The sequence below is a fragment of the Panthera uncia genome, assembly GCF_023721935.1.
Source record: "Panthera uncia isolate 11264 chromosome B2 unlocalized genomic scaffold, Puncia_PCG_1.0 HiC_scaffold_24, whole genome shotgun sequence".
Classification (NCBI taxonomy): Eukaryota; Metazoa; Chordata; class Mammalia; order Carnivora; family Felidae; genus Panthera; species Panthera uncia.
This window is the reverse complement of record NW_026057580.1, coordinates 74,907,304-74,928,599: the sequence shown is the minus strand read 5'-3', so window position 1 is coordinate 74,928,599 and position 21,296 is coordinate 74,907,304. Positions and strand designations below refer to the sequence as shown.

The following is a 21,296-nucleotide window of genomic DNA, read 5'->3' as shown; positions in this document are numbered from 1 at the left end:
TGGAATCAAGGAGACCCAACATGGGGGTATCCCAACAGGTTGTCACAGGGGCTATCAGGAGCAAGTGATAGAGATTGAGGCAGGCAAGCAGCATTCTAAAAACCCGTTGGCAGGGAACGTGGTGTTAGCCACCACACTGAAGTTCAGAAGCAAGGTTCAAAGTGAGGAACATCTTCAGTAGAGTGGGTTTTGCCAATAGCAAAGCAGGCTTCCACTCACAGAGGAACCAATGAGCCAGTCGGGATCCCCAGCAGGGACTCAGACATAGGCCAAGAGACCAGTGTCTGGTGTCTGCTGGACCCAAACAGTGTTGTGGGGGGATTGATTCTTGGGAGTAAGATCAAGACTTGGTGTTGGATTGAGGTACGGTTGAGCAGGACCATGGCAATGTTGAGTCCAAGAACATGAGGAGTCTTCTTAGTTTTGGGACAAGACATGGGCTTGTTGGGGGAAGCAAGGGGGAGCAGCACGTAAAAACACTCATCTAAGAGAAATTGAGGGAAGGTGGGAATCATTTGAGGTGCTCAATGAAGGATGTGGATGGAAATCAAGAATAAGGGCATTCTAGAATGATAGAATTAAAGAAGAGAGGTTGACCATGGGGGAGGGGTAGGAAAAAAAAAGGAGGTTAGAGTGGGAGAGAGCCAAAGCATAAGAGACTCTTAAAAACTGAGAACAAACTGAGGGTTGATGGGGGGTGGGAGGGAGGGGAGGGTGGGTGATGGGTATTGAGGAGGGCACCTGTTGGGATAAGCACTGGGTGTTGTATGGAAACCAATTTGACAATAAATTTCATATATTGAAAAAAAAAAAAAAAGAGAGGTTGAGAAATGCAGAGCAGGGATAAAGGACTGCCAGTGTCCCAGCATGACTGAAGCACAGATTGTGAGAAGAGACACTAGGGTCATAAGTGGAGGCAAAAAGAGACTGGTGCAGCCCAGGGCTGCCATGGAGGCTGTGCTTTGGAACCTGTAATTGACTCCACAGGCAGTATGTCACAACGAAGAGCATTGATTAAAGCACAAGAGGCTGGACACAAGTTTGGGATGTGTCAGATAGAAACGATAAAGGCCTGAACTAGGGTTATTTTAGGGAAATGGCAAGGGAAAGACAATATATGAATGTAGCCTTGAGGAAGGAATATTGCATTTTTTCCATGTGGTGCCAATAAAAACTTCAACTGGCTTTTTTTCATGTTGAAATCATTGCAAGCAGTATAGGCTCAACTATATATTCATGCTGGCTCTCATGGAGGAGAGGAGTGATCTGTGACCTTGAACTCGAGTATTGCTAACAATTGCTGACAGATGGGGGTTCACCTGAGAAACAAGCCCATTGTCATGACTGACATTACAGTGTGACATTGGGCCAATGACTAAACTAGCTAAGCACTGATTAAATTAGCATTATTACTACTTAGGACAGCAGCTACTATTTATTAAGTTGTTATATACCAGCCAGATTACATATCTTATCTCAAATCCTATATGGTCAGTGTTACTCCCATTTTACAAATGAGAAAGTTACTTAATGAATTTAACAATGTAAACAAGTTCACGCAACTAGTAAGTACCAGAACTAGGTTTCAAATCTTGGTCTGTATGACCTGACACCCTGAGATCTTTCCAATAAAGATCCGATATTGCCTCTGCTTAGTAAAAATAGTCTTATTTATGTTTATTTCAGTAGAAAGTATGTAAACCTAGTTCTTTTACTCCTTATTTGAATTCTTGTAACCATAACTAAAAATACCTTTGAGACATCACATATGTGTGTGTACATATGTATATGTATATGTTTTGTACAAACTGTAGAAGTACCTGTAACTTTTCTTTCATTTCTTACAGTTTCATGGTCCTTTACTCACCTTGGTTGACCTTGTAGATCTGTGTGTGGATATTTCAAAAGGTTGTGTCTACTTGGAACAAATGCACTTCATTCACAGGTACAGTGATATTCTAGATACAAGGTTCCTACGGACATCGGCACAACAATTACCTGCAGTTTGGGTAAAACATATAGGGTAATTCAACATTTTCATTACTTCAAAATAGCAAACGTTTCCGTAAAAAGTCTCCCTTCTCTAAAGACCGACTTGGGTTACTTGTCTGATCTCTGGAACTTTATTCTTAGCATTATTAAATACAGCTTCTGCCATAGGGATCTGGCAGCTCGGAATTGCCTTGTCTCTGTGAAAGACTATACCAGTCCATCACGGGTAGTGAAGATTGGGGACTTTGGACTCGCAAGGGACATCTACAAAAATGATTATTATAGAAAGAGAGGGGAAGGCCTACTCCCCGTTCGGTGGATGGCTCCAGAAAGTTTGATGGATGGAATCTTCACTACTCAGTCTGACGTATGGTGAGTTTAACAGGACATGGAGAAATTTGGGCAGAACCACCCAATGTCAGGGCCAGAAGGGAATTTAAAAGGTCATCTAACCTGGTGACACTATTCCTGGATCTCAATATTTTCCCTTCTCACCCTAATTAGTTTTGATCCGTTGTCTTACACGTATATGTGAAATATATACATTTGCTTCAAGTATTTTATCACAGTCCAAAAGCATAGAGGCTATGACTAATAGGAATTGGTACATATGAATTGATGTCCAAGTATATGTCCAAATGCCTACTCTTTTGGCATGTATGATCGTTAATTTATAGGTAGATTTTAAATCATGCATCTCAAAAACATTATGACATTGAGGAGGTTTGGACATCTCTTTAGTATTAGAATAGGATCCCTCATTTTTGCTTTTTGATCCCAAATCTTGATTAGAGCTACTCAAAATGTAAAGATTTGTTTAATAACTTTCAAGCTGAACTGGCCATAGGCAAAATTGGTGATGAGATAAAATTGGCCCCCAGTGTTGCCAGTTCACATTCATGCCTTTCCCCTCCACGTTTACCAGCATTCAAAGTCAGGGAGAAAAGGGTGAACTGCTTTCTTGCTTATCCCCATGTAAGTCTGCATATTGATGCTATGCAAACCTTTAGTGGAGGTCTGTGGTGCAGTTTCAGCTGGGGAGAAGGAAAAATGTGTGTGTGTGTGTGTGTGTGTGTGTGTGTGCGTGTGTGTGTGCGTGTGTGTGTCCCCACTAAGCCTTCCTATCACCTATCACCTTTGAAGTATTGCTAGTAGGCAGTTGCTTTTTCTACTTTTTCTTGAGGTCAACTTGCTTTTAAGTCTCCCATTTGCCTTTTATGGGGCCAATAATGCCAATCACAAAGTAGACCCGGATAGTCCCAGGAATAGTTACATTGGAGAAACTACTGTAAACATGATGCTTGTAGTAAGTACAATTAAAGTAAACTCTTTAACATCCTTAGGTCTTTTGGAATTCTGATTTGGGAGATTTTAACTCTTGGTCATCAGCCTTATCCAGCTCATTCCAACCTTGATGTTTTAAACTATGTGCAAACAGGAGGAAGACTGCAGCCACCAAGAAATTGTCCTGATGATTTGTAAGTTAATTATGCTAATATAAACACCTAAAAACAACAACAAAACCACATGTGCCTATGCAATCTTATGCCTCATTGGCATGGTATTTTAAAATAAAAACTGGAATTTGGATATTTGTGTTGTCTACATCAAATGTAAGTTGATTGTAACATTTAATTTACTAAATACATGATGGTCTCTTTTATATATATCCATGATATTTCATTTCAGAAACAAAATTTAGAAGCATAGAATATATTTATACTTTTGAGAGATGAATCCTAATAAATAAATAAAAGGCTTGTGTGTGTATGTATATATACACACATACTCATTTGAGTTTGGAAGATCTAATTTGGCTAACATCTTTATTTGCATATTAAGAGATTCCATCAAAGAGGAATATATTGTTTAAAAGTTGGATTGCCTTTGTTGGTGCAGCTGATATTGGGATATAGTACTACTAAAAGTTATACAGGTTGCGATCTATTTATGAACTGAGCTCAAAGTGACTAAGTATTAGTGACTCTATCAAACTGATCCTGGCTCCTCTTGAAGTCTAATAATTCATGATTCTCAGGAGAGTAGGTGATTTTGATCTAATTACAAAAGAAAAATAAGCTCAGTTATTTTGCTGAGTAGTAAAGTAATCTACCTTCTTGTGAAGAACGTCAGCAGAAATAAACAAATTTTGAAACTTTTTCCGACATGTTTGGAAAGGAACAAGTGCTGAACAAGTATAAACTCCTCTGTTATGTGCACAGTACCATGCCATGCATTGTCTGGAATACATGGGTATCTAACTAATGGCCCCAGCGCTTCAGCGTCTCAGAATGTATTTTGAAGGAGAAGAAACACACATGGAACAGTTGGATAACAAGCCAACACGTAATAAAGTGCTAAACTGTGTGGTACAGAGAAGTGCAAAAGGAATTAGCAGTATGTGGATACACACCGTGGTTGTATTGCCTTGACTATGCTGTGTTATTTTAGAGGATTATTCAGACTGGAGCCAAAAGACGATTAAGAACCGGGCACCTTGGTTGGATGTTCTACTGGTGAATGGTTTTGTATTATTTAAATCTTCCAGTCGGAATAAGAAGATTTGAGTCACTGCTTCTTTCTGATTTAGCTTTTACTGGGACATTTACAGGGAGATCAGATGTACACATACCTGACCAAGTTTGGCAACAGTGCTCAAAAATGATTTGTGATCCTTTTGGGGGAGACAGAAACAATTCTCAAAATTAGAAGTAAGAAATTATACAAAAATGGAAAGCCTTTGACCTAGGGCTTGAGGAAATCCCCAGCATACCTAAGCATGAAATACATTTTTATTAGGTAGCAAACTAACCACTGCTGTGCAGCTCTTACATATCTGTCAAATGCTCAGAAATTTTCCCTAGAATTTCTATTGCACAAAATTTACATTATCCCATTAGAATTTTATCTGGCCTCTTTCCTCCCTAGAGGGTACCTCATCACAATGACTCAGTTTTATTGGGTAGACAGTTTAGGATTCAATCACAGAATTCTACATTTTGATTGACGCAAATCATACCTACCTTTATTATGGGGAGGATGGAGGTGGATGATTACATGGCGGTTGTGGAGCAGAAAAACGTAGGTATGTTGGACTTTGCCCAAATGGATCCCAAAACGCAACTAGAAGGAGGAGGAAGAGATCCTAGAAAATTGCTTAGAAGAACATTCCTATTTATAGGCAGAAACATATACTCTACACAACATTGATATTATATGTTTATAAAGCATATATTTATATAAGTTATATAAATATATAACTTAATATTCTACATAACTTTATCTTGACTAATTCATTGGTTGAACACATTATTGCTGTGACTTTATAAAAATGTAGTTTCCTTAAAGCCAAAATTTTCCATTGGTGGTTTTGAAGTTCATTTGAACATCTGTGATTAAAAAGTCAACAATGCTCCCAGCCACCCCCACCCCCCCACCCCCGAGTGTTACATGCTCTCAGAGCCCTGGGAAGGGTTAAGGATCCGTTGCCAACCAGGAAAACAAGCTGTGCTAGGAAATGGATCTCTCAGCCATGCCATTCAATCTGGCCGTGGCCTTAAGTTGTCATGATAAAGATTAACTACTCTCCTTAGAGTACAGAGGGAACTGATTTTTATTTGAAGCAGTTCTCTGAGATCACAGGCCCAGCTTAGAGGGTTGAAAGTCTGCACTGAGCCATGCTGCACCTTCCATTCACTGCCTAAATGCTCAGCACCTGGATGCACTCTGGGTCAGGTGAGTCCATACAGGGCCACGTTGTGCTCAGCTATTAATGGAATGCAGGAGTTCAGAGCATTCCTGCCCTTCTTTCCGTAGCTTGGGATGTATGGTGGAAAGCCCAGTCCTCAGTACTCTCTTCAACTTTCAGTTTGCACAACAGCCACACCACTCTTGAGAAGAAACGGGATCAAAGGGCAACCTACTTCAAGTGCGAGTTCTTTGGGGTTCTGTGATGGATGTATCAGAGGGGCAACTGGAATTACTGGACGGTCTCTCATACGTAGGAGGCAACAATGGGAGAACATGAAAGTTCACCATCTTATTTTTACCTCTTAAAAGATATGTACATTTAGATGCTAGCTGAGTCTCTCTGGGATTGGGCATAGTGAGTAAGAGAATACTTACAAAACTGTATTTTATGTGCTTTGTTTCAATTCCTATGGAAATTCATCCCCTTAATACTGAAAGATGATATGAAATTTTCATCTGTTGAATTTTGATTGCTTTATGAATCCAAGGACTTTAATACTCATAGAGACCAATAATGCACATGGCTAATGAGTCTCATGCTATTTTAAAAACCCATGAGGCAAAGAAGAGTAAAGGGTTGGCATAGTGAATGGAGGAATTTGAACTTGAACATTTAGCCAAGTGAGATATTTCAAGTATGAGTGAGTATTTTACCTAGCTAGAAAAACCAGGGTAGGGAAATTTTTACAAAGTGAATGACCTGTAAATTTATTTAAAGTAACATTCTTGAAGATTTGTAACTAAAACTTAGTGCAGGTATCGAATACATGATATTGAATTGTGACAAGTGCATATTTGTGAGGGAAGACCGGATGCCAAACATATAGTTGTTATTAATTTATCTGAAAGATATTAGAGATCCAGTTTTTAAAAAAGTTTGTATTTGTTTATTTTGAGAGTGAGTGAGTGTAAGCAGGGGAGGGGCAGAGAGAGAAGGAGAGAGAGAGAGAATCCCAAGCAGGTTCTGCACTAACAGTGCAGAGCCTGATGTGAGGCTCAAACCCATAAACCTCAAGATCATGACCTGAGCTCAACTCAAGAGTGGGATGCTCAACCAACTGAGCCACTCTGGCACCCTAAGTAATCCATTTTTTAGAAGCTGTTAAATTCATAAAAGCCTTTTCATTCCATTGCCAGCTTAATGCTGTTTCAGAGCACAGGTTGTACGCTTTACTTTTAAATAACTGTTGCTTTATAAAGCTCCTCTTTTCTTAATCTAGAGCAATTCCATGTTCATTCCTGGATGGTGGGAGAGGAAGATTTGATATACTATCAGGTCATATATTTTTGCCATCAGAAAGTTTAGAATAATGATTGGGTTCAATGTAAATGAAAGCATCCATAGAAGAAAGACAAGAGGAAAGTCTGTTTAAATACTTTACATGGATTAAACAAGAGGCTGAAGTTTTGGAGGGTAGTGTGAGTGGATGAGAAACAGACTAGCTAGGTGGCAACTGAAGGGATGGCTTTCTTCCTTCCACTCTCCCTCCTTCTCCCTTTCCTTGTTCTGTCTCACTTTTTTAAAAAGTTTATTTATTTATTTTTAGAGAGAATGAGGGAGAGAGAAGGCAAGGGGCAGAGAGAGAGAGGGAGAGAGAATCCCAAGCAGAATCTGGTGTGGGGCTTGAACTCAGCAACCATGAGATCATGATCTGAGCTGAAACCAAGAGTCAGATACTTAATTAACTAAGTAACCAAGGCGCCCCATTTCTTGCTTTGTCTTTTCTCTCCTAAATAATCTTCATTAAGTATCTTGAGTCCTTTGTAGAAACGAGACACCTTATAAATAAATAAGTAAAAAAACTCCATAATTAAAATATGGCAAGTCTTGAAAGATTCTACTTACATTTTGGCAATAACTTTGAATCACAACTTTATTTTCAGAAGGGATATGATTCCTGTGGTGAATTAGACTTTCTCCTCAAGATTCTACTTTAAATATTGGTTTAAATTTCATGATTCCATATAAGTTGTACTATTTTATTTCAGAGTCTAATCATCCTTCATTCAAATCTTTGTATCATCCCTATTTTTAAATGAGAGGTTATAAAGAAATATGTAAAAGGTAGGTTCTCGGCTGTGATTCTCATTTTTAAGAAATAGAGTCAAGTTTCACATTCTATATCCAGAATGTAAATTCCTTGTAATATATGTGAAGTTGTCAGATGAATACTGGAAAATCGACCAATATTAGATTTCCCCATAATACTCTGATTTTGAGTACTAACTCTGACCTGAAGTGCTTGTCAAGAAATGAGACAGAAGTGGACTTTGCACCATACTATAAGGGAATGGAGATTCCATTATAATTTCTAACATAGACACTAGCTACTTTGAGTACAGTACCTGTAATGATTTCTTGGTCATTGTCGTCTAGTGATTGGATACATCCTTAGTCTACTACCATTGCCATTACCTTAGTCCATACCTTCATGATCTCTCACTTTGTCTTCTTTAATAACTTCTTTGCTTCTAACTTTCCCCTCTACAACTCACTCTCCACATATATTAGCTGGAGTAACTTCTTTAAGAATGTAAGATCATGCCTTCTTAAAAACCTTCAACAGCTTCCCATTGTAGTGCCATAAAATCCGACTCCTAGTCTGGCCTGTGAGACCTGCATGATTTCTCCTTCCTCTTCCGATCTCCTCTCTTAACACTCTCCCCCTCCAATGACTGCTCTTCGGCCAAGCTGGCTTTCTTTCAGATTCTAAAATGAGCCACGTTCTTTCCTAATTTAGGAATTTACACATGTTTTTCCCTCTTCTAATGTGTTCCCTGACTCCCATCCCCACCCTATTCCCGTGACTAGCATCTTATTTTCCTACGAAGTTCTTTGGCTTAAATGTCACCTTTTCAGAGTGTCCTTCTGACAGCAACTTACTAAAAATGTTCCATCTCTATTAGATCTCACATTTGTTTTCTTTAGTACTTTTTTTAGAACTTGTAATTTGTAATTGTATATTAATCTGTTGATATAGTAGTACTAATATTTTTAAATACTTTCCATCTTACATTTCTTTACCAGTTTTTCTCTCCCTGTCCCCAATATGCCTTCTAGCTCTAGAGAGTAAGAAAAAAAAAAAAAAAAGCAGGTACTTGACCTTTTTAGTAAATCAGTAGACTTGAAAGCCAGGTTTGGAGGAAGGAGTGGTTATCTAGAATCCTTTAACTTCTTGTTAGTATGCTAAATGCTAGGTTTGAATGACTAGAACCTATAATTCTATATAAGGATAATCTAATTAAAAAGAGGGAGTAGTAGAAGCCCATTTCTTTGAAGCCCTAAGGAAGTGTAGGAAGAAGAGACCTTGATAGATAGAGGTTGGAGGGTGAAGATGTTGGATATCTAGGTCCTGACAAACCTTCTATGTAAGCTTCAGTTAGACTAAAGGTGGAAAACTGCCCACCTCTCCCAATTTGGGAGGATGGCAAGCTGATCATTGAGCTGGGGACTCCCCAGCCAGCCTCATCCCATTGACATGGAGACCCAGCATCATGAGTAAGGTAGAAGGGCATGTCCAGACCTCCAGAGAAGGTCAAGTTGCACTTCCCATCTTCCTTTGTTTCCCATTCAGCGTGGACATTTTGTTGAAAGCTAGACATTAGGGCAAGGAGCATCCTTTAGTCACACAACAGAAACAGGTAGGGATTCCCTGGGCCTTGTCAGCATATACAGGGCATGAGGCAGTCTCAGAGATGGTTATGGTTAGAGAGAGGAAAGGGAAGACCAGTTCACGGGGCGGGGGTGGAGGGGTGGGGGAGTGGAAGGGTGGGGTGGGGGGAGGGGAGAGCTGAAGGATACAAAGGTAAAGAAATCGGAGACTGCAGATAGCAGCTGATGCCTGCAGAATGGACCAGACCAGTCACTCCTTACTGAATTCCTGATCATTCTATTCTGAGACCAGCAACGATCTGGAGGGCACAGTGCAGTCCAAAGAATTTTTCACTGTGCCATCATAAGTCACGTAAGACTTTCACCCAACATATATCCTGCCACCATCTTTTAGAAGAGGACAGAGGGAGTAGGAATAGACTAAAATTAGAGGTTGAGTTATTATCCAGAAAAGACTGAGCATTACCTAAAAAGATTGTTTAAAATATTGAATTGCACCAGGTTTTAAATACCATTGTATTTAACGAGGTTAACTTTTTTCCTTCTAGATGAGGGCTCTAAGAAAGACCTAATTAGTAGCAGACAATATAAAAGAGCTACATTTTTTTTTCCAGCTCATATGAGTTGTAGTGAGATAAATTTTTGTCACCTTCTTACATTTACTATATGTATTTCTATGAGGACAACCACATCCCTAGCTCTTTATATACTCCCAGTATATAATAAGTTTCCAAGTCTTTGCTGAATGAATGAACACAGTTAAGAGTGTTACACAGATATTTCTTATACAACTGTTAAGGAAAAAATAATGTTTAATAAACCAGCTACTAACGTCTGAGGAAACTGAGTCTCTTACTTAACTTGACAGTATAATGAGGAGTTAAAAGCATTAGAACTGAATGTGGTTTCTACCTCGGGTTCTGCCGCTAAAGATCTATGTGGTTTAGAGTAATCTTAGATTTTGTTCTAGATATCAATGTATGAATGTAAAGTCTTCATATTCTTCGGTAATTTCTATAGCTGTTAGTGCCCTTACGTGTTAAGCAATCATTTTCCAACAGTCTATTTTATTTATTTATTTGGGTTAATGACTGTTCAAAGTAATGGCTTTTTGAAAGAAAGGTGTTATCTAACAAAGGTAGTAATATTGGAAGACACTATTAAGTGGAAACCAAAGATTTTGTTCTGGCTTATTTATACTAATTATGGAAAACTGGCAATAACTGAAATTTGTTGCCTTCTGAAATGACCTTACCTGGGGTATCAGTACTGGTTGCCTAATGATCTCCAATCACCACTTATTTTTGTGCCTTTACCTGTGTATCCAGGTGGAATCTGTTGACCCAATGCTGGGCTCAAGAACCTGACCAAAGACCTACTTTCCACAAAATACAAGATCAGCTTCAGTTATTCAAAAATGTTTCCTTAAATAGTATTTCTCAACACAGAGAAGAAACAGACCCCAGTGGAGTCATAAATGAGGGCTTTGAATGTAAGTTTGATTCTTTTTCAGAATTTTCTGGTTTTCTCTCTAGTCTGAACTGAACAGGTTAAAATGGGGGTATATATATACATAGAAGACATTTTATGGTGAGGAAGAAGAAGAATATACTGGTACTATGTATTCATTGTACTCCTCTTTGGAAATTATTACGATTTCTTTATTTAAAAATTTTTTTTAGAGTGTGGCAATGCACACACATGCATGCATGTGCGGGGGAAGGGCAGAGGGAGAGAGAGAGAAAAAGAGAGAGAGAGAGAACCTTAAGTAGGCTCCATGGTCAGCACAGAGCCAGAGTCAGGGCTCAATCCCATGACCCTGCAACCAAGACCTGAGCCAAAATAAAGAATCAGATACTCAACTGGCTGAGACACCTGCATGGCCCTGGAAATTATTTTGAATTGGGCACTAAATTAAAAAAAATAATAAAAAATAGTGACATGGCCCCTGGACTTTACAATCTCAGATAGTAAGGAGGAGAATGAACATGTTAGACTATATTCTCATGAGATCTATTTTCCTTCCCCTCCACCCCTCATACCCGTTTCACCCTCAAGTACAGAGCTGAGTTAATTATAGACTGTTAGTTGATGGTACATCATGATCATTGGTGTATGCAGGGCTTCACTCCTGTTTGTTTGTTTAGTCCTTTTATCTCCCTCTTCTCCTGTTCTAGTTTCTCCCTCCTCTTGCCAGGCAACCATTCTAGTGTCTTTAATGTGCATCTTTTCATTTGTATGTTTTGCTACAAAACGCGTACTGTTTTGTACACACAGATACTATTGTGTTTGTAAAGCTTCTCTTCTTTTTCGTTGAACACTATGTTTTTAAGAGCCATCCGTGTTGCTGTGCGTATGTCTAATCGTTGGCTTAGGAATTTTGCTAGGATTATTGTAGTGGCCCACGCCTTGTGAAGGTCTAGTCTGATACCACAACTTTAGGAACTTTGTAAATAAGGCAATGATCCTTTGGAACCATTCAACTGGGATAGACAGACTAACCTTTTTTAGTTCAGTGAAAGGCACAAAATGGAATTAAAATACAGCAGTCACTTAATTCATTTTCAAAATCAGATTTATTATACCTCTGCGTACGTGGCTGCAGAAAACTGAATTGTCAAATGATCCTCTCCAGCTGCTCTAGAACTCCTTCCAGCCATTAAATGTTCACAGGGCCCTTTGTGAATGCAGACATTTTTGCTTAAAAATAAAGCTGGCAAGATGGACCATGAGTCAGAAATCTCTCAGCAATCAGGCCTCTTAGTGTTTGTGGTAACTGATTACAAGAGGCTGAAGACCGACGTGGAGTCGGGCGTGAGACCTCTGTGGAGTGATGCACTTGACTAATAAATAGCAGGGAAGAGTAAGCAGCACAGGGTGAACATCTACTTGTCTTGCATGCTGTATTTCTGAATACATATTTGGGGTAAATTAGGATCCATGACATGCATGGAAATAAAACTGGTGGTTTGGCTTCTTTAACGTGAAGAGCCAAGCGACAGACTGGAAAGGGCTGTGCTTGTCTTGAGCGGGCGTCGTAACCCTCGTCAGCTGAGCCTTCTTCATGGTCTCACACGGGCTGCACCTGTCTTCTCACCTCCAGTGACCGAGCCCTGAGGGGTTACAACTGCTGCAGCAGCCCCAGCCTTCTGGGGGTTTCTGTACAGACACGTGCCTGGGTGACAATCCCACAGGATAAGGAAAAACAGATTGTAACCCATTCTAGACACTATCAAGTCCTTCTCGTTTTCTAAGTGTTTACTTAACGTATTTTTCTAAATGCAATTCGGTAAGAATTTTGAAAAATTATTTCAACAGATACTTATTGACTTGTTGCAAGGCATAGTGTTAAGCACCTACATTTAATGTATTCCAGTGGGTTTGCTTTAAGGAAAAAAAAAAGGAGGCAAGAATATTTCTTTCCCTTGAGAAACTTTAGAGTCAGTTTCTTTAACTTTGTATATAAAGTTTAATAGGAGTGCTGCTTTCATTGGCTCTCCTTGTCATAGGATGATGTCTCTATCCCTAGTGTTTTGCTGACGCCATTTGAACCTGCTCTTGCCTGGCCTCATTCTTACTTTTGGTACCCTCACAACTAGATGACTGCTCTTACTTCTGCAAGCAGCACTTAACTGATAAGACTCAGATTTGAATTTGTTTGTGAATATCCTTTTAGTAGACTTTCCAAAATTAAGCACAACTATTATCTTTTTAAGGGTTTAAAAAATAGTTTCTATGTTATTTTACGTCAATCGTCAAAATGACTCCTGAGTCCTTTCCAGTTTTCCTTTGAACTTCTCCAGCAATTGCTCATAGTAACTCCTCTTGCTATATTATTTTATAACTGTGTCTACATTTTAAAGATCTTTGTTATGAAAGTGATTTTTGTTTATTGTTGAAAAGCATATAACATGATCTAAACAGACTAAAAAGCAAAGTCTCCTACTTCTTCCCTATTCTTACTCTCTGATGCTAGCCATAGTTAGCAATTTGGTTATATGCTTTTAGATATTTTATAGGCATATACAACCATTGACAGAAATGTTCATTTATATATATTTATATATGTATTGGTTGGATTTAGAGATAAAATTTATGTAATCTAGAGAAATGAGTGGGATATAGATTCTCTGGTCAGTTTTTATACTTTTTTTTTCTTATAAGTGAGATGATGTGTAAGGATTCAGGGAGCGGATGACTTTATGCTATATCTTTTTCAGAAATCCAGGAGGCATTCTCTATTGCCATTGAGAGGGAATCCATATTCTGTTGGCCTCCAGAGGAGGGATGCCAAATCCATACTGTGTGTCAGAGAGTCAATAAAAGCCACTGGGAAGAGGTTATTTCCAAGCTGAGTTTTGCAGGGAGGCCAGAAAAATAGTATTTCAGGGTGGAAGGAACAATATGTAGAAAGGCATGGGATAACAGTGAATGGGGGTGTTCACCAAACTGCATGTAGTTTATCACACAGGAGTTGTGGGCGGGGGGGAATGGCAAGTGATGAAATTGGAGGGATAGTGGTTGTACATAAATAACCAGGTAAAAAATTGGAAATTAATGGAAGCTGAATTAATGAATGATAATAGGTGTAGAGAGGAGGAAATGAAGGCCAGAGGTAGATGTTGTAATACTTGGCATCTAATTGAGTGACAGAGAGAGGAGACAATGGTGAGTCCCAGTGATTTGTGACAGTACGTAAAGAGTAGTGCTGTTTCCAAAGATGGGCGGCATAGCAGGAAGAATAGCTTTGCACGTGTTTGGTTGGAGTTGGTTATGGGATAAGTGAAGAAGCCTAGTATTCAGCTGAAAGGTCTGTCCTGTAAATACAGGTAGTTGAAGTCAAGGGTATAGATGAGGTCATTCAAAGAGGGTGTATAAAATAAGAAGAGAGGTGAATGGTGGATGGGACCTAGGAACAGCCAATAAATATATTAGCGATGGACAAAGAAAGATGGTGGACCGAGAGAAGCCAGAAGGGGACAGGAAGGTCATAAGAGAGTATTGTCAAATCCAAAAGAGAGAGGCTCATGAAGGAGGGAGTGGTCAAATGCTGCAGAAGTAAAGAGTTCCAGAGGGCTGTAAGGATTTTACAGTTGACTTGTATTTTAAATCTCACTCTATACTTACGGAATCCTTTCCTTCTAACGTGTGCAGACAGTCTATAAAAATCATAGAGGCTGCCATGATGGGTTTAGGAGGGCCCGAGATCTGAGCTTTACCTTAGCCTCTACCAGAAGTCTCTATGAACACTTAAGACCTTTTTACTATGTTGCATTACTTAGCTCATCCGTGAGGCTGAGATAAGTAACAATGCTCACATTAAATACGTAGAACAAAACTTTTTTTGGGAATGACTTTTAATTGTCATATTAGCTAATCTCATTTTAGTACTTTTTATGTGTCATTCACTGTGCTATGTGGGTTAACTCGTTAAATCCTCACAATAGCCCTATGACATGGATATTATTATATCACCATTTTATAGATGAGAAGACTGAGGTTTAGCAACCTGCCAATGGTCATACTGCTGAGGTGGGGCTGGTATATGGCTTCTGTTCCAGAACCTTTGCTCTCAGCCTTCACAGAGACATGGCTGTGGTGAGGAACATACCCACACACTTTCCCCAATTTGTTATTAATAGTGTGCTGGGCAGCTAGGTGTAGTGAAAGAACTTATGACTTGTGGCTTGCTAGAAAATATACACCAGTTTATCCTGGTTATTTAGATGCCACATGGTTGGCAGAGTGAATTAAAATTTTAAATAATGTTCAAAAAACAGAAGCAGACAAACATGCACAATAACGAAGCAGGAAGAGCTTAACAGGGAATATAACCAAACTTTGATAATTTAGCCAGAAACAAGCAATTCTGTGCCAGGACAGAAATTCAATTTTAGTAGAAGAGAAATTCTTGTTCCGTTATTTACAATGAATGTAAATCCAGAAGATAAGGAATGGAAAGGGATATGGGAATCACTAAAGTTTTTGGTTGTGGAGATACAACTGAGCAAAAGGGGCAGAGAGAAGAAATAGACTGCCAGGCAGAGTTTGGATATTTGCAAAGGATAGAAATCACAAAACAGTGCCTTCAAGGGGAGCCTAAACTTAATTACCTTTTTAATAAGAGAGAATGTGTTTAATAATAGTTTACTGCCCTGCAGACTGCTGGGCATATTTAGCAAAGCAGGAAGATGTCGTCTGTCTTGACTGTTATTACTGGAGATACATAAGAAGATAAGAAAGTCATTGGAAAGACTTTTTTGGAAAAAAAAGGGGGGGTAGGCTTACAAGGAGCAATAATACCATGCCTATCCTATGGTCCTACTGACCTAATGGGGTAGAGAGGGGATAGGGAAAGAAGATTAGTAACGTATCTGGGCATCTAGTAAAAATATCCCAGTGACTTCATCCAAACATTTTTGTAAACATCACCTCATCAGTCCCAGAGAGTTCTACAGGAAACAAATCTAAATGCTCCTCTGCTGTTCTAAACATAGCCAGTCAGCCGGCATATGTCTCGTCTGTAAATACCCTGTCTTGCTTGGAAGTCTTTATTTTAATATTTCCCTCTTAAAGAAAGACTTGCTGAGCACATGCTATCTTTGTTCAGGATCTCTGCTTTAAGGTCTGAACTGCGGGCTTTCTATTTCGTTTTCAACAAAAATAAACAAACAAAACACCCTCCTCCCCACCATCTTTCATAAGTTCTTTATGCAATAAGATGTACTAATTGCTGAAAGCTTGCCAGGGTCAAGTTACTAAATATTGCTCTAAGTACTATAAACCAGTGGAGTAGTTAGCTAATGATTTTTCTTTGACACATGGTGCCAGAATTTGTAAGAAGAGTTTATTTGCCTTGTATAAAAATTGTTTTTGAAATAACAAGAGGCAAAAAAAATTTAAATCATGTATCGGTAGAAAGTTTCCCAGTATGCTACTAATGAATTAAACTTAAGAAAATGAAGCGTCTGACAACATGAGCAGTTAGACCTATATTGTAGTTTTAGTTTTGAAATTTTCTAAACTTTCCTTTAGCTTAATTTATTTTTTGTTTTATTTTTTTTTGTTTACTTATTTTTGGGAGAGAAAGAGAGACAGAGTACCAGCAGGGGAGGAGCAGAGAGAGAGGGAGACACAGAATCTGAAGCAGGCTCCAGGCTCTGAGCTGTCAGCACAGAGCCCGACATGGGGCTTGAACCCACGAACCGCGAGATCATGACCTGAGCTGAAGTCAGACGCTTAACCGACTGAGCCACCCAGGTGCCCCTAGTCTAATTTCTTTAAGCCCTTCAGGAACATCCTACTTTCCTCAGTCTGGGTCACTGGACTATTTAGAGTTAAATCTATTATTTCTTCCTATCACTTTTTGATATTTTTGATTGCTATTATCATATGTAGGAAATTATTCTTATGAGTTTCTCAATGGCTCTTAGTACATATTGACCATAATAATAACAGCAGGATGCTTCCATAGATATTCAGCACTTAGGCATTAACGAACCTTGGCATCTGATAAAGTTATTTCTATGGGAGAGATATTTTATAACACTACGTGACTATCCATGTGGTTTGCAATATGCTATGATGATGTTTGAAGGATGAAGAGGAACATGAAATGATGGCAAGGAGTCTGTGAGCCTATAGCTCAGCCATTGTGTCCTTCAGCCCAGTGGGAAGTTCTGCAAAAGAAACATGCACCTAGTAAGACAGAGCAGGGACAGAGTTCACAAGCTCTTACAATAAAATAAGCTTCATAGGTCAGGTTTGAAACTTGATAAATATGCAGATCCATTAAATTCCATTGGCAAAAAGTAGGTATAATGGTGCCTCCCTTAGTCCTTTGAAGTTGTTTCTTGTCCTCATATTTCCACTTAAATTAATTCCAAATAAACCCAGCCTGGGTGTACATCAGGGCTAAATGCAGGTGTCACCTTCCTTAGCGACACACATTTGGATGCTTTTTTGCTGGAAGGATGATAAAGACAAAGGAAGGAGCATCATCTGTGGCCTGAAATGTTTCTGATTTGTAAAATACGATATGTTCTGAAAGAACAGTAATATTTCTTTTTAAAAATTTTTTAACGGTTATTTTTGAGAGAGAGAGAGAGAGAGAGAGAACGAGTCAGGGGAGGGGTCAGAGAGAGAGGGAGACACAGAATCAGAAGCAGGCTCCAGGCTCTGAGCTGTCAGCACAGAGTCCTACGTGGGGCTTGAACTCATGGACCATGAAATCATGACCTGAGCTGAAGTCAGATGCTTAACCAACTGAGACACCCAGGCATCCCCAAGAACAGTAATATTTCTGATCATAAATTTTTCTTTTAGGTACTGACACTCAGAAGTTGAAAAGCACTGATCAAAAACCATCCCCATAATACACATTTATATATTTATGTTTAGACTGTGTATTTGTCCCTTTTGATTACCTAGAATCTTGTGAAATGTTTCAGAAGCTCTGCTGTTAGGTTTCAGCAAGAGTTCTTGTACTTTTCTCTGTAAAAAGGTCAGTCTTTAAGTAAAGAAGACAAAATAATATGAGCATAATTGTGAAGAAGGCCGATTACCCTCTGGCTGCCCATGTTTCTGCTGCCACCCTGACCCCACACACATGTCCAGAGTCTTCTTTCAAGGACTCCTACAGGGCATACTGCCCACCCACCTGATTCCTCCTCACAGAGAACAGCAGCTCTGCCCTCCCACTGGGGAGGGTGAATATGGGGACACAATCTGGATTCAAATTACAGCTGTGTGACCTTGGGCAAATTATTTAGCCCCTCTGTGCCTCAGTTTCCTTAACTGTTAAACAGGGATAATACTAGCATTTATTTAATAGAAGAATGAGTAAATATATGTATATAGTTTATTTTTTTTATTAAAAATTTTTTTTAACGTTTATTTATTTTTGAGACACAGAGAGACAGAGCATGAACGGGGGAGGGGCAGAGAGAGAGGGAGACACAGAATCGGAAGCAGGCTCCAGGCTCTGAGCCATCAGCCCAGAGCCCCATGCGGGGCTCGAACTCATGGACCGCGAGATCGTGACCCGAGCTGAAGTCGGACGCTTAACCGACTGAGCCACCCAGGTGCCCCTATATGTATATAGTTTAGAACAGTGCCTGGTATGTAGTACGTACTCTATGTTAACAACAACAATAATAATCACTATTATCTTTCATGTTATTTTCTTTCTCCCTCAACTCTGTCATCAAAACTTGCCAGGCCTACCCATTCCCTGTCAGCCCTATGAGGTCATAAGCATGCTGGTGTATGTATTTGCTAATTAGTATTAACGTACCTTATCCCAGGGAGATAGTTGAGGGGGACCAGGCACACCAGTCCATACTTGGTGTTCTCCTTTCCTTGAATGTTCTCCCTCAGATATCCACGTGTCCAATTCTCTCACTTAATTCAGGTTTCTACTTGAATTTTACCTTGCTAGAGAGGTCTTCGCTGACATTTCATCTAAAATAGCAGCCCCCTCCACCCCCCACCATTATTTTCTCGTTCCGTTTTTCTGCCAAATTTTCCTTCATAGTGCTCATCAGCCCCTGACATAGGCTTAGTTGTCTGTTAGTTTATTGTCTGTCTCCTCCCATCAGAATGTAAACCCCAAAGAGGGACAACTTTTTTTTGTCCATTCTTGCCTCATCGATACCTAGAACACAGCCTGGCATGTGGTAGGCATCCGATAAATATTATCTTAATAAATGACTAAATTACTTAATCTTTAATTTAAAGGGGGGTATTTTAGCCAGTGGGATGGAAACGTAAGCACTTCAGACAAAAAAGCCAACATAAGGGCACTTAATTCCTATCACCAAGGCTGTGACCTGTTCAGTTTGGTAGAGTTATCATCTCTGAGCTCTCACCACCTTTTACATATTCCTTTATTACATACAGCACACCTTGTCATCTATAGTAATGTTTCTGCTCCTCTAGGAGACTATGATAGCTTCAAGGACAAGGAGCATGTCTTGCTTATTTTTGTATTCTCTTGGTGGCCCTCATAAATGCTTGCTGAGCCCATGCGTAAGGTTGGCATTGTGACAATTCCTGAACAGTCTGTATATTACAGATACAGAAGTCAAATAGATACTAGCATAACTTTTACATTTTTTTTTTTCACAGATGAAGATGGCAGTGTGATCTGTTTGAATTCAGGTGACGTTATGTCAGTTGCTTTAATGGAAACCAAGAACCAAGAAGGGTTAAACTATATGGTACTTGCTACAGAGTGTAGCCAAGGTGAAGGAAATTCTGAGGGTCCTCTAGGCTCCAAGGAATCTGAATCTTGTGGTCTGAGGAAAGAAGAGATGGAACCACATGCAGACAAAGATATCTGCCAAGAAAAACAAGTGGCTTACTGCCCTCCTGGCAAGCCCGAAGGCCTGAACTATGCCTGTCTCACTCACAGTGGATATAGAGATGGGTCTGATTAATAGCTCTGTTTGGGAAATGCAGGGCTGAGATAAACACTCCCATTAAGTAGTTACTGAAAGAAAACCCTGGTAGAACGATAGATGTTGTGGTAGTCCATGACTCCAAATTGACACTGAAAAGTTCCTGAATTCCTGAATTCTTGGTTCCAAGAGCCGTTTGATTTCAACTTTGGCAATCCCCATAACAACTGCCTAACCTTCAGTAGAATTCTGACGTGAACCACTAAACATCGGAAAGCTTAGGAAGACTCAAGACTCTGGAAGGAAACTGCTCCCCTTCTCCCCTGAGGTCCTTTAGTCCATTGCTCACCCTTCAGTCTGGGCTGCACCAGAAGCATCTTGGTTAGATGGGGAGAGACCAAATAGCTATGTTTAGGGACCTGAAAGAGGGGGATGAAGAGTGTGCTCAGGGGGCCGACTGAACTACAGATTATCCCCAAAGGATGTATATATATACATGAGGAAATGACTAAATAACTCTACATCTACAGAAGGAACCAGCATCTAGGACATGAGAAATCATTTGGAAAGCTATCACTATAAAATAATTGTCTTTATGACTACTCTAAAATACTTTGTATTTTGGAGGCTTGGAACAGTAGCTTCTATTGAGCATACTACCATGAAGATCACTCTAAATCCTAAGGTTTAGCATTCCACGGACTTTGGGTTGTATAAAAATAGCTCTGTGACTGTGTGCTGCTATGGAAATTCGCTAATATCGAGAATTGTTTTTATTTGCCACGTGTGTCTTACACATAAAATACCTACGATTACATTTAGTATCGAGTATCCTTAAATATAAATGACTATATGATGTTAATTTAAGCTCTATGATTTTTAAAAATACATGAAATAATACATATCGAAATGAGAACTATTAAAAACATTTCTTCAGAGAAACACTCTGATTTGTATATGTGCTGCCGAAGCGAGCACGAGAAACACTCTGATTTGAAGCCAATCTTTTTTTTTTTTTTTTGCAGTTACCCACTTAAATCTGAATGCCTCAAGTACTCTAGCAGCAACATTAATGAAAGCATTCTGTTTGTTATTCCACTGCAGTATACAGGATGCTTGCTAGATATAGAAAACACTTTGATTATAAAATTTGCTAAAAGCCACTCCTAGAAGAGGATCACCTATGCATCTCCACCTTGAATCATTTAGTTCATTTTGTAACTTGGTTACGACCTGAGAAGCTGCACGGATAATTGGCTGTGTGGTGAGGAACACAGGGAAGTCAATGTGTGAGTTCTGTGGCGAACAGCCCCCAAATAAAGGTCCAGGATCTGTGGCCCCTGCTACATCTGTTATTCCACTGAACGGGGCAGGATATTTTCTGTCTAATCTTCTGATGTTCTAGTGGACATTTATCATTCTTTTTGATAGCCTGGCATATGACGCCCCTTCCCTTGTTGGAGGGTTCCTCCACCTTTATCTCCTGGGTGGGAGCTATGTTCCATTTGCTTCTCCAAGATCTCTTGCAGCAAGAAGGCAGG

At 39.4% G+C, this 21,296-nt stretch overlaps 1 protein-coding gene across 4 annotated transcripts in view; it reads left to right on the top strand.

Annotated features, from left to right (window-relative positions):
* The window catches only part of ROS1 (ROS proto-oncogene 1, receptor tyrosine kinase), a 114,441-nt gene extending 93,735 nt beyond the window's left edge, over nucleotides 1–20,706 (top strand). For 3 of the 4 annotated variants that reach the window (XM_049654239.1, XM_049654238.1, XM_049654240.1), the window contains 5 exons: nucleotides 1,848–1,945; nucleotides 2,161–2,364; nucleotides 3,336–3,470; nucleotides 10,684–10,847; nucleotides 19,484–20,706. In XM_049654239.1, coding sequence (XP_049510196.1) covers nucleotides 1,848–1,945; nucleotides 2,161–2,364; nucleotides 3,336–3,470; nucleotides 10,684–10,847; nucleotides 19,484–19,794 — 912 coding nt within the window. In that variant the 3' untranslated portion in view covers nucleotides 19,795–20,706. Of the gene's footprint in view, nucleotides 1–1,847; nucleotides 1,946–2,160; nucleotides 2,365–3,335; nucleotides 3,471–5,860; nucleotides 8,665–10,683; nucleotides 10,848–19,483 lie in introns of those variants that run through there. The other variant, XM_049654241.1, reaches the window with a different exon arrangement.
* Nucleotides 20,707–21,296: the final 590 nt, after the last annotated feature.